The 13578-nt window shown below is 43.6% G+C and overlaps 1 protein-coding gene across 1 annotated transcript in view; it reads left to right on the top strand.

Moving 5' to 3' along the window:
* Positions 1–628: 628 nt before the first annotated feature.
* CMTM8 (CKLF like MARVEL transmembrane domain containing 8) overlaps positions 629–13578 on the top strand; it is a gene marked incomplete at its 5' end in the record, with an annotated part of 36982 nt that continues 24032 nt past the window's right edge. Inside the window, one exon of the mRNA XM_084260230.1 lies at positions 629–799. Within this exon, the coding sequence (XP_084116356.1) occupies positions 629–799 (171 nt within the window). The remainder of the gene's footprint in view (positions 800–13578) is intronic.

The raw sequence follows: 13578 nt of genomic DNA, 5'->3' as shown, positions 1-13578 counted from the left end.
TGACAACCTGCAGGACCAGCATGTCTCCTGCCAATGTTTGCTGCCAGGGGAGAGAATCCGGATAGATGATGATAGCAGATAGGTGGGCTGGACGCCCTGAACCGTACTCATCCATGAGGCTATGGCATGGTTTCTCAGGGAGTGTTTTTCCAGGGAACAGCTGGCTCAGCATGGTCCCATGGCCTCTGCGTGTATGGAAGGCTGGGAGGTCAGGAGACTGTTTCAGAGGGGTCCCACGTTGCCCCCTAAGAGATGCTTTCACAGCACATCCAACCCCGGGCCGGGGTCCCCCACACCGGCCCTGGCGGCTGGCCCCCAGACCCTCCCTCAGCGGGCTGGCACTCTCTGTCAGGCAGCAGCCCCGTTCCCGACCCAGGGGCCAGCTGCGGGAGGGCTGGACGGCCTCCTGGGCGGGCGGCACCCTACGGGACCCGCCTCTCCGCCTGGGGCCGGGCGCGGAGCACCCTCCCCCCGCTCTGAGGCGAGGGTCTGTCCGCCCGCGGCCACACAAAGCGGCGGGCGGTGGCGCCTTTCCCGCCGCCCGTGAGGCGGCAGCTGCCCTTCCCTCCGCCCCGCCGCTGGGTTCTGGGCTGGCCGGGAGGCGTGGGGCAGCCCCACGGCGCCGACGATGGAGCCGCCGGTGCCGCCACCTCAGGAGCAGCCGCCGCGCCCTCGCTCTCACACGGTCACCACCACCAGCAGCTCCTTCACCGCCAACCTGTCGGCCAGCTCCAGTACCCTCGCCTACGACAAGGAGTTTCTGCGGACCCTGCCCGGGCTCCTCATGGTGACTGAGATTGTGAGTGACCCCGGGCAGGCGGCGGCCATGGAGGAACCGGGCCGGGGGTGTGCGCGAAGGGGCTCTGCGGAGGGGTGGGGGAGCGTTGGCCCGGCACAAGGGCGCTCGGCAGGTTTTCGGGTCACCGCTGTAGAGAGTTCCCGCTGTCTCCCCCCCGCTCATCACCTCGTGAGGCTTCGCTGGGTCCGTACGGACCGGCGAAGCGGAGGGAAGGGGCGGCGTGGAGACAAGGACGGGTTTGCGGGGAGAGGGATCGTTTCCCTCGGGGCGGGGAGGGCACCCACGACGCTCCCGCCCTGGGGGAAACTATCGAAACATGCAAAATTAAGCTAGGGCACATGCAGCCCTTGTAGACCCCCGCGGTGTTTGTGGTATCGCCACCTCACGTAGGGGACAAGCGAAGTTTTGGCCGGCCGGGAACTGATTTTGTTGGGAGGCTCTTCTGAACTGCCTTGTCCGTGTGTGCTTCATAACGCACTGATAACCACGGCGTGAAAGTCAATGAGGCAACTTATCTTCATTTTGTAGGTCAAGAAAAAGAATTTCCGTGTGCCCTGGGCGGCTTGGTACACCTGTGCAGGGCAGACTGTGAACTGACGCCTTCGAGGTGTGGGAGCGATTGTAGTTTGGGGGGGTACTTCATAAGGTTTAAACAAACGTGGGTATGGCCAGGCAGCGCTGCCTGTAGTTGCTTGTCTCGGCGGTGGTGGGCAGCAGGGACCCCTCTGCAGGACTGCCCGCTCTGTGTGTGAAGTAACAGACATACAGCATCTCTGCTAAAGAATAATGTATTTCTTTTAAGTCTGTTCATCTACGCTGGTAGTTAAGGAATTTAAAGAGCTAATTGCTCCAACTAATTTTTTTTTGTGTGTGTATGTTTTCTGTGTGATTTTTGCTCTGATGGTGCTGGGAGGATTAACTTCTGTGACCAGATTGGTTTTCAAGGCTTGAAAACATTGTGCTTCATCAGAGCAGTTGAATGACTGTTGGTTTTGCTGACCTCAGAGTTAAAATAACCAAACAAAGCTTCGGGCAGACATATGACGTAGGACCTCTGGCAGGAGCAGTGCCATGGGAGAGGTGGCTGCTATGTGGGTGAATTGTGCTTTGGGTGTGAAGCCAGAGCCTGGTATCAGCTGGTACCTTGTATACAGGCTTGGTTAGGAATTCTGTGATTGTAAACTTGTTTCAAGTTGTTAAGTATAGGGGTGCTTCACTGTTAGGGTTGTGGTAGATCTCCTCATCAAGTAGTCTTAGTTTTTGGAAAGAAAAGTTGCTTTCTTTTCTATTATTTTCAATTACTAATTACAACAGAACTATAAACTTTCTTGTACTTAAGCTATAGTAGGATCATTCTTAAGATGGAGAGATGCTCAAGACTTTTCAAAACCCCTGCTGGAATGTTTTCAGCCTGGCTGTGAACACCACGTCAGCTACGCTTACATTGAGCTACATGGTGACAGGGCATGGACAGGGTCTTACTCTTTGTTGGAAGCGTGCTTTCTAGTTTGTGTTAACCAGTGGTAACACCTGTGTAGTTTTCATTTCTAAACAGAGTGATGGTGGGTGTTAGGTGGAATTAATTTCCTATCAGCCATTCCTGACTCCTCAAATAATTATGATTCTTCAGCCACTATTTGGAGATACTTGAGTCCATTCATATTGACATTTTAGAGCCAGCTTTGGTTTAAGCTTCATAAATACTTAAGTGAGAACATGTTTACCAGCTTTGGAAGGAACCTCAATTCAGTGTGGATTTGTAGACTAGTGTAGAGTTGTATCTGCACTACGGGCTTCCACATATATATTTTTATTGTTCAACAGTGTGACCATGTGCAGTTCTTGGCCAACTCAAGGGAGTGAACAGAAGTCTGTAATGTAGATGAACTTATACTGGTTTGTGATGTATTTAAGAGAATATAGGATGCTTTTAATACAAAGTTAAAAGCAATAAAGCAGGTACTACAGAAATAGAGTATTGCTAGATGCTGTCTTTGAGGAAATACATCTGGTTCTTAAAAACATATTAGTGAATGCCTAGATATAGGCATAATGCCAGTTATTAAAATGAGTGTGTGTATATGTGTATATATCTATATATAATATTTGGCACTGGGTTTTGGTAAACCTCTTCTACCAGTTCTTTTTTAGATGAGAGGAGATGGTCTTTAAGAGCATGACTACCTTTATACAAGATCTCTTATTTCAAGATTTGCTGCATGCATTCAGCAGTAATGGAGTTGTGTAGCCTATATCAGTCAGTTCCTGCCTGTTCTGATCATCCTGTATATCTAGAAGTTGTGGCTCTTCAGGATGTGACCCACAGTATGGATCTCCCAGCAGGCAGCCTGATTCTTCTGCTAAGAATGTGCAAACCTGTAAATGGGACAAAGGTGTATGTGTGTATGTATTTCAATTTCAGGAGTTTGCAGCCAGATACATCACTTTCAGTCTAAGCACTGAGCTCTGAAGTGCAGCAGTTGTGGTAAGTGCATACCTTTGCTTCTGCTGCCCCTGCTCTGGAGACACCTGAGAGACGGATGGGGAAAAGGACTGTTTCTAGTAAGATCTGTTACCGCTGCAGCTATTCATCTGGGAGACCCCATTTCATCAGGATACCATGTTACAGCAAAGCTGGGGGTGTTTAACAACAGTGCTAAATGTTCTGAGAGTTTGCACTGTGGGTCTGCATAAATATTTGATTATTGCCAGTGTCAGTCAGTGGTGTGCACGCACCAAGTTCTGTACCTTCTGGCTCTGAAGCTGTAGCTCTCCTCTGTAGAGGCAAAGGGCAAATCTGCGTTACTCTTCAACCAAAGAGAATGGAAAAGCACAAAGCAACCACGTAAATTAAATCTTCCAGTCCCTATAAATGAAGGATCGTGATCAGCTTGATGCATTAACTGCTGCATGGATTTCCACATGTGCTGGTGACCAGCCTACTTCTGCACCCAGGCTGTGGTTTAATGGCACAGTAAATTCAGCTTAATGGCTATTACTAACAGGTTCTTTGCAATGCTGCAAAACACTGGTCTGGTATTAACTCAGCCTGCTGTTTCAGATTTGCTCAAAAGGAAGTTAGCTTTATAAAGATGGGTTTTATGATGGATCAGGTATTATCTGTTCTTTATGTAGCTCATTTTAAAGCCAGCGTAAATCTGGGATGAGGTTGACTGTGCGCGTTCAGCGGTAATTGAGTCATGTACCCAAACCTGGTTCAACTTTAATTTGGTAATGCTGTTTGGTGTAGCATTGCACCCATCTAGGATGAATGAACACGGGACTGCAGCCTGAAGCTCAGGCTAAATTACCTGGTGCTGACAGATTTCATTGCCTTCTACGCCTGCCTCCGTGACCAGGGGGTGTGCAAGGTTTCCTCCCGCTCGCTGGGAAAGAACTGGTGTCGGTTTACTGCGGTGCAAGGAGCAAAATAGAAAATGCCACTGGATTTCTGACAGAGCTCCCTTTGGGAATTGGCATGAAGTGTGTGGAAGCTTATCCACATTACTTACACACAGAAGTGTAACGATGCTTGTTGAACAGGGCAGGGCCTTCTGAAGTGGGAGATGTGGGTTCACAGGCTTTAGTGAATGCGTGACTACTGGATATATCTGTGCATCTCTAACTTCTCTGAATGACTTGTCTGTTCCTGGGATATAGATACAAATCTTTGTATGGCACACTGAGATCTCTTGGTAAAAAGTAGTATATAAGATGTAAGCAGTGTTACAAAAAGCCTTTAATTTAGATGTCTATCACCTGGGTTGTCTCTGCAGTAAAAGTACATCCTATAGAAGATAATTGATACTTATTCCTATAGTGTAACTCTGCACGCCCTACAGCCCCCCAAGAATTTATATCTTCAAAAGAAGCAAATGTAGTGATATCCAGAGATGTCTTTTGAGGTTTGTTGGTTGGGGGTTTTTTTACCTTTTTCTGTACAGTGATGGCCAAGAAAGACTAGATAGTTGTCTTCCTTGGAATTTTATGGCCAAGATAAATGATGGATAGTGATACCTCCTCAGCGCTCTAAATCAGCTTCTCAAGTCAAACATTATGGATCACTTTGAACAAGTGGAGAGTTTTGTGGTTGCTATGGATGTAGTTATAGAAATATTTACTTTGTAGCAGAATGACATTGATTCCTTCAGGTTGTTGCTTCATACCAGTGTGTTGCTAGATACAGTCTCTCATAAAACTGGCTCTACTAAGTTTAAGGCTTGCAATGGCTCTTGTCCTTAACAAAACCAAATACTACATAAGTTGGAAGGGTTTGGAAGGTTGTTACTCTGCTGTTGAGAGATGTTGTGATGGTGTGAATTTTAGTAAGCTGTCATTACAGTTGCACCACTTCATGCTATTCTACATGGATTATTCTTTGTGTGAAAAATCCCCAGCAAACCACTAATCACAGGTAAAAGGGACACAGAGTCCAGAATAAGTATGTACTTGAAATAGAAGTCATTTCTTACAGTGCAGCTTTCACTCCAGTCACAGTGTGTCTGTTTGCATGTAGTTGACAACGCTGAGGCACCTTCTGATGTGTTGAACAAGTGCTTTGCCTAGACAAGATATAGGTAAGAACGGTCTTAAAAGGATTTACTTCCAAATGCTGGGTGAAAAATTTAACCTGTGCTAATCAGTCACTTCATCCAGTAGCTTCTTCCTTTGCATAACTAAGAAAATACAAAATATAAAGTCTAAACTCTCTCGTTTGCTCTTGATCACACAAAACTTGCTGAAGTAAGGGTTCAGTTCTCCCTTCTTTAGGTGGTGTTGTTTCACTGCTAACTCCTTAATGCAACTGTCCTCAGTGTAGTGGATACCTACATCTGTATGATTTCTATCTTCTACAATCAGATTGTTGTTTAAAGTTCTGTTTCCTTTAAGGTCTTTGGTTTCCTGGACAAAATCAGGGTGTATTCTTGGAAAGAGAGAACTATTTGGGGGACACAAGGAAACAGAGAGCTTTGGTTTACAAAGGGGAGTCTGGAATTTACTCCAGGTGCAGTATTAGGACTGACACAGTAAGAGGGTGAATGTGTCTTTCAATCTGAATGTAGCCTTTTTGCATTTTTAACCTTTTGTAAAAGTATTCTCATTATATCAAGGTGGAATATGTATGAAATGTCATTATCCCTTCACAAAAAAAATGCTTTAAAGACATACTTAAACATCAGCTTGTTCTTGAGTGGATAGTGAATGTAACAGGATTTCTTCTTCCATGTTTCCCAAACTCAGGAAACCATTTATTTCTTTTGTACCTACAGAAATTATCAGGTAACCCAAAGCTAATTTTAAATATTTTTTTGGCCTTCAGTAGCATGTGTCTGTATGTTTGTAAAATGTGTAGTCCTATCATTATTCCTAATGAAATAAGGATGGCTTCCTAGGAGCTTGGCTTTAGCATGATGCTGTGGCTGGGCATGTGACTGCTGAGGATGAGTGCTGAAGGTAAAACCACCCCTGGGTAATTGTACTTATGGGACCTGAGCTGCTTGTGAAGACAGTGGTGTTGTCAGATACAGCAGATGATGTGGATACTTGATGCTGCGGTTTGTCCTAAAATGAATACAAATCCTGGACTTGTCTGTGTCCCTTTGATCTGCGATTAGTGGTTTGCTGGTGCTTGTTCGGTGTGTTTGGTTTGGTTTTTTCCATCCCCTTGTGTTATATTCTTTTTTTCCTCTGCCTGCACTGGGATTCCTGCCTCTCCCTCGGAATGATTTATTGCACACTGTGACGACCTCAAATTGGAGGATCTTAAAGTAGTACATACCTATCTAAAAAAATGTTTTCTATGTCATGTATGATGAAGAGGTATATTTGCTGGCAGCGTAGTAAGAATGTGAACAGGGAAAGGACGAAGGCAAAAAGGTTAATTGACTGTGAGTCACACAGGACTCTTGCAAAATCATAAATGCCCCCCAGGCCTCTGACTCCTAGTCTCGACTGTTAACAGAGTGCTGCTTCTACATCAAGAGCAGATGCCTTTCACTCCCTGCCCTAGGATGCTGGGAGCTCTCCTGTGTACCTGGGGAGCGTGCAGATGTGTCTGCTCTGCCCTATGTCCTGCATAGCAGCAACAGGCAGGGTTAGAGCAGGGGTGGCTCAGTGATTCTTCTGAAAAATAGAATTCTTAAAACCACAGAAAAATGTCTTAGGGGCTCTGAGACCTTCTGAATGGGAAGCGTAGTAGGGATTATGATGTGCTGCACCTGTCTGAGTGCCTTCTCATTCCATCTGCTGTGCTTTCCTTTCTCCTGTGGGTATAATAGTGCCATATAGTCAGTTTCTAATGGCCCTGCTTTTATATATATGTATGTGAGTTTTTAGCTTCATTTTTCTTTTGGATAAAGTGCACGTTGTAACAGTGAGATATTTCTGCACTTGTTCCGGTTTCAATTCCAGAAAAGCAGTAGAAAGTGTGTCTTTGCAGGGAGGACCAAGCCCTCTTTTCTAGGGTCAAACAGTAAATAGAATTTAGCATCCATCAGACCTCTGGCAAGGTAGTTCTGCTTATGTAGCCTGAGCCAGTTCCCATTAAAGCTGCTGGCACCAATTCACCTGCCTCTAAAAGGAGTGGCACAGGTCTAAGTAAAACTCCAGCGAAGGAGGAACCGAGTATGGAAAGAATCAAGTCCCTGCTTTCAGTGGGAGGTGGGTCTGGTCCAAGGAAGGCTTGTTGTTAAGTTTTTGTTAGTGAACTGAAAGAGGCTGGGGTCTTGGTTCTACATTCATTAATACTGGATCCAAGCTTTGCCAGATCGCTTCACTACAGGGACTTGGACCAGTCCTGGGAGTGACATCTTTTTTTGCCAAGTTAGAGCACAATATCGAGTGTTTACACTGTTTGCTTTTGCAAGGTATGGGTATGCAGATGATGCTGATGCAATCATAAGCTTGCTGAGAGGACAGTCTTCAAAGCAAAACAAAACCAAACCAATTTCAAGAAACTGGTATCATTAGAGGGATGCTGTCCCTGCAGTTTGTTCAGGACAGCTACAATGTTTCTGGTCCAATATCAGCTGCATCAAAATCAGGTTTTGTAGAACTGAGGTGAACTAAGTAAGTGTGGCAATAATTAGGAAGATGAATATATAATAACTTATTTGCATAGAATAAATATATTGAAAAATGCTTGGTAGGATGGGAAAAAAGTGGGGAAAGCAGCTTCTCTGTAATTTCTGCTTGTGTTTAGCTGATGGCCTGATGTGTACAACTTGACAGGAAACTTGTCAAGAAGCTCTGCTTCATGCCTGGAAACAAGACTGGTCTTTACCATCAGCTTTAAATGAGATTATGTGCATTACAGATGACACTGTTTTGCAGTGACTCCATTTATTTAGCCCAGAAGCTGTACAGACACTAACAAGGTTCCCCTTCCCCCCCCTTCACTTCTTCCTTTTTTCTTTGTACCTAGTGATTACATGAAAAAGTCCTGATAATATTTATTTTAGCATCTGCTTGCTATTTCTAAGGCTGCAGCTCCTGCAGCAGGTTATAGCTGAACACGTCAGTGCAGTTGCTAGAGCAGCATGAAGAACTCTAGAGAAATTGAAAAATGAAAACACAGTGTCCCCAGCAGGAATTAAGCACAGGGGGGCAGGGGAACAGGCAAAAAAGCCTCCAACAAAAGGAAGACTTCTATAATGTATCATCAAAATGACACTTCAACTGATAAAATCAGCCTTGGTTGTCTCCAGCTGGAGGCAGCCACTGTAGGGAAGACTGACAAGGCTCAGGTGAGTTGAGGGTCAATCATATGGTTGGATGTAGATTGGAAAGCATAAACAAAGGCACAGTTGTCCTCTACAGGCTCAGAGCTCACCTGTGATACGTGCTGGGGGAGGTGGTGCTTTTATTCAGGCCTTAGAGTGGAGAAAACCACCCAAAAATTGCAGCAGGGCACTGATTTGGTTTTAGTTCAATCTCTAAGCCATGGTGTACCTTGCTATCGCCGTGTGCTGTTTCAAAGAACTTGCATGTGTACAGGCACAGACAAACCATTTAAAGTGTTGCTGGAACTGAAGGCCTTGGAAATGAAGCATCAGAATTGATGCTCACCCTGGTAGCGTTGGTTTGGTATTAGATTGTGTGCAGACACTAGAATCCTGACAAAACCTGCATGAGGATGATATTTTTATCAAGAAACTTCTGCCACTGTCATGGCACCAAAGTTTTTCTGGGAGATACTGGGATAGTGTGCATACAGCATTGGAGGAATGTATGTCATAGTTAAGGAAAGGGAGAGAAAGAACGGTCTCCTGACTAAGTGCTTTCTTGGAAAATCTGATTTTTATTTTCCGCTTGCTCTTCAGTGTTCCTGTGGGATGCTAGATAAGGCAGGTAAGACTGGCACTTCAGTGTGCTTGTTTTCTCCTTGTTTACTGGATCCCCAACTTTGGGTCTGAAATGCAAAAGAAATGTTTACTTGCAGTTGTAACTGAAGGCAGTAGGAGCGATGTTCTGCAGAGGCAGAAGGCAGTGCCATGCCAAGTGCTGTGGGGAAAAGGTTTTCCAGGGAAATTTGGCAGGAACTACTTTTTGCATTGATTGTAGTGCATGTTTGTAAAATTGGGAGGCCATGCCTCTTTATCACAGAGGTGTGTTTAATAGTTTACTGATGACCTGTGAGATAATTTGGACAACAAAGTACTTTTAAAGAGCCCACCTGCATACAAAACCCTGAGCTGCACCCTGGGAACAAATCCACAGGCCGTGCAAGTAAGCGAGGAGAGCAAGCAAAACAGTGGAAGGCACTAGTTCTGAAGGAGGCTCTCCTTTCTGTTCCTTCACACAGGTGGTGTTGAGGAGCAGAGGAATGTATGTGGTCATACCATAATGTATACTTTAATAACAAAATTAAGATGTGTGAAGAATTTTGTTTCCAGCAATGTTACATACTTAACAGAAAGAAAGTATTTCAAGATATGTTTGTGCCTGTCTCTTGTGTGCTCTTCTGTCTCTCCTTGCAAGTCCTATCTTTCCAACTCCTTTAACTGCAGGGTTTTGGTTTTTCTTTTTTATTTTGTTGTGGTTTTGGTTTTGTCCCTTCGTTCCTTAAAGTCTTCCTTGCCTGGCAGCTCAGGGCATCTTGCTCAAAGCCTGTGTTGCATGGTCCTTATCCAGACTGCTCTTCTTCAGGCTCAACGCAGACAGTCAACACAGAAGAATAAGAATTTGGCAAAATGGGGCCTTTTGAGAAGGAGGTGTGAGGCAACTAAAAGTACAGACTCTGCTCAGTCTGAGATAGCCATCTTTAATGGCTTCATAAAACTGTAGGTGGACAAAACAGTGAAAAATGCTGTAGTATAATAGAAGAGTGTTAGAAATAGAGTGATACAGTGATTTAGGAGGTTATTGGTGAATACTGTGGCGTTTCGTTCTTGTATTGCAGCAGGTGCTTTCTTTTAAATAAACAAATATTTTTGGGTTATTTGTATGCAGGAGCAGGTTGGATGGACTTTTTTTTGTCCAACCTACCACTATCTTGTGATAACCTCAGTGAAAGACTTTGGGATAAGGCTGAAAAATGCTTCCATATGAGAAATTTGGAATATATGGAAAAGCAGTATCTCTGAGGTTTCTCATTTATATTTCAAAGCCATGTTCATTGGACTGTGCAATATAGTTACAAAAGTGAGTTAGTATTATGGATTGCAGGTTGACCTCTGACATAAAAATATTTCTCCTTCTCTGTGGTATTACGAAGCTATAGCACAGTACAAATGAATACAGTATTTTGTGTTCTTTTTTTCTTCTCCAAGTGCACAGGGGTTTGGCTAATATCAGAGTCTGGACGCCATATAAAATTTCTACTGGGCAGGAAGATAGTTGTCATTGTGAAACTATATATTTAGTTTTAGAAAACTGCAATCCATATTTTACTTTTTTTTTAGTAGATTCTTGCATTAATTAAAAAGTGGTGTGCAAGAAGAAGGTAATGACCTACTTGAAGAGATGGGCTTTCTTGTGGTGTGTTTTCTGTTTAAATTATGACCTCCATCTGATGATGTGCAAAACCAGCTTCAAATGTGCTACACAGGCATTAATTATAGAATTATAATTGAATGTTGACACTAAGAGTGGAATAAACAATTCTTTAAATTACTGTTAAAGAGTTTTCCCTGTTTATTCTTCTCACCGAAAGGGATAGGAATCTTAGCCAGAGATTAAGGCTTCCAAACATTTTGTTCAAGCTTGGAATTTCTTTCTAGACTTGGCAATTACGAAACATGACCAGACACTTATACAAAGAACTTGACATTCTCTTTATGCAGTGACAGAGGACTATCTAGGAAATGTTTGCCTGAAGTAAGCAAGTCAAGATAATGTGTTAAAGGTGAGATGGGGTCTCTTGGATGGTGTTTTACCAAGCCAAGTTAAAATTAAACAGAGTATGCAGCAATAAGTGAAATGGAATTCTCTAAGCTTGGCTATGTCTAATTCTCACTTTCTTATTAAGCTGAACAGTGGAATGCTAGCCTCCAAAAAAAAACAAAACCCAAAACAAAACCAACCAGCCAAACAAAAAACACCCCAAAAAGCCAAACAACATGTCTGTAGTAATTTGCACTTTTACAGCTGAGCTTTATTTGTAAAAATCATGTAATTTTAGGTCTTAGTTTAAAATGTGCTTTGCCTTTTTAAAAATTTTTTTAATGAACACAATTTTGACTTGTGGAATGTATATAAACAAGAAGATGACCTTGAGAAGAGGTGTAAATAGCGTCTAGATGAGTTGATGGGAATGAAATCAGACTAAGATCTAATGTACAAAAATGGTATTGTTATGAAGAGAAGGTTGTTATGAATTAGTTTTTGATGCTATTAAAACCTGTTGCATATTTCCCATTGAATTTAGTCACCCTGACATATCTGCAGATGCGGGGGTGGAGAGGGAGGGGAATAAACCAACTACAAAACATGAAAGCCTACCTACAGTGAAGGCTGTACATGCTAATAAGTGCCCATATTGTTTGTTGGGCTATTAAGGATCAACAGCTCCCTTCCGGCTGTCATTTCCTATCCACTTGTTAAGCATTTGGGAAAGGGGCAGCAGCTCTGTTGTTCCTTCCACACAGCACTGAAGAGGAGTGTATGCCCAGAAGCTTTCCTCATGTATTTAATTTGCCAACTCTAAGGATGAGTCTAGTAAGAGATCACCTCCCTTAAGACCTTTCATTTCCGATACCCCTGTGTGGAGTACTTGCTGTCAAATTAGACTGAGATTAGGAAGAGCGTAATTAACATTTCTAACTTTTTTTGTGTGTTTACCTGCTGTGCTAAAACTAATTTAGGGAAAACTAAAGGCACACTTAACTTTCTTGTTACTAAGATTCCCTCCAGCGTGCCACCAGCTTGTTTATCTGTTTCGTATGTGCAGCGTCTCTGGCTTGAACAGAGTAGCTGATGGATGATAAAAGGGGAAAGCTGTGCAGATCCATTCCTCAGACATGTCCTTTTACAGCCCAAATGTCTAATTTACGTATTTCTTTAAAGCTCCCTATAGGCAATGCATCCCACAGTGCAAGTAGGTACCTTACGTTGTGATTAAGCGTTAGTCAGTTTGTTACATCCAAATCTCTGTAGCCTCCTGAGACTATTAAATCCTGGGTGTCAAAACAGCTCGGCGTCACAAATGTCAAACTAAACATGTTTCTTCAGTCCAACAAATGAGCATGTCCCATGGCTTTCCTGCCTTATCAGTGGATTATCAAACATACGCCTTCTCCTGTATCAAAAGCAATCACTGTGTTCCCTGTCTTCCATTTTCCTCCGTGTGAAATAGCAAAGCTCCCAGTTAGTGATGTCTTTCAGTGCCCTAATTCATTTGCTTTCTTGGTTTTATTCTCTAAAACCTGTAATATTGTTGGCAGTAGGAAGTTATATTACATCCCCTCGTGTTTGTGCACAGTTCAGAACAGTACTCAGGGTTTCCAATGTGTGTAGATTGGAGCATTTTGATACAGAACTAGTTGGTAGCTTGAAGAAAGGGATACCTTAAAAATACCACTTTTGTAGTCAGATTTTTTTGGAGTTCTTTGAGGAGTTTTCTCTTTAATTTGAAATTAGTGGTATCGTGCGTTGAGGGGGGGGAACATACTAAATACCTCTGCATGAAGACTTTTTAAACAAAAGCCAGCATATTGCTAAACAGGCTTATGGCTTTCCCTTCCCCCTTCAGTGGGAAAACAGGAACTTCTGAGCGGGAGGTAAATAGCTGAAATACTCAACAAAGAGTATTTAAACAAAGCCTGGTAGCACCTCTTCATTGTATGTATGCTATTGTCATTCTGGGAAAGAAAATACTGGGCAGAAGAAAGCTGTGATCCGTATCTGAGGAAGGAGAAAGGGGAAAAGGTGTGGAAGTTAGCGAAGTAAATATAACTTAGTTGGTTGTATATATTGGGGATGGTGTAATATAAACAGAAGTACAGGAAAAGACTTGGTTTTTTCAGAAGAACCACTTGGGTGGGAAGGGAGTCTGCTGCAAGCACAGGACGTACCCTCAGCCTGTGACCCTGCAGCTCCTTGGCTTTTGCTACATTACCTGGAGCTCTTCATCTTCAACTTTGGTATGTGTGCTGCATCACTCGCTGCTAATGGATTGCTGGTCAGATGCAGATAGCCTTTGACTGCTGCATTTTTGGATATTGGCACTGCCAGCTGCCGGGCAGGTCAGGTCAGGTCATGGCCGCTTCCACTGAGCCAGCAGCTGACTCAGTCGCAGTTCCTACTGCCTTAGACCATGATGAGCTGTGACCTGAGTGCTA

The sequence above is a fragment of the Gallinula chloropus genome (assembly GCF_964237585.1).
Source record: "Gallinula chloropus genome assembly, chromosome: 2".
NCBI classification, from domain to species: domain Eukaryota; kingdom Metazoa; phylum Chordata; class Aves; order Gruiformes; family Rallidae; genus Gallinula; species Gallinula chloropus.
Note: the sequence above shows the minus strand (reverse complement) of the source record. Positions and strands in the feature narration are given on the sequence as shown.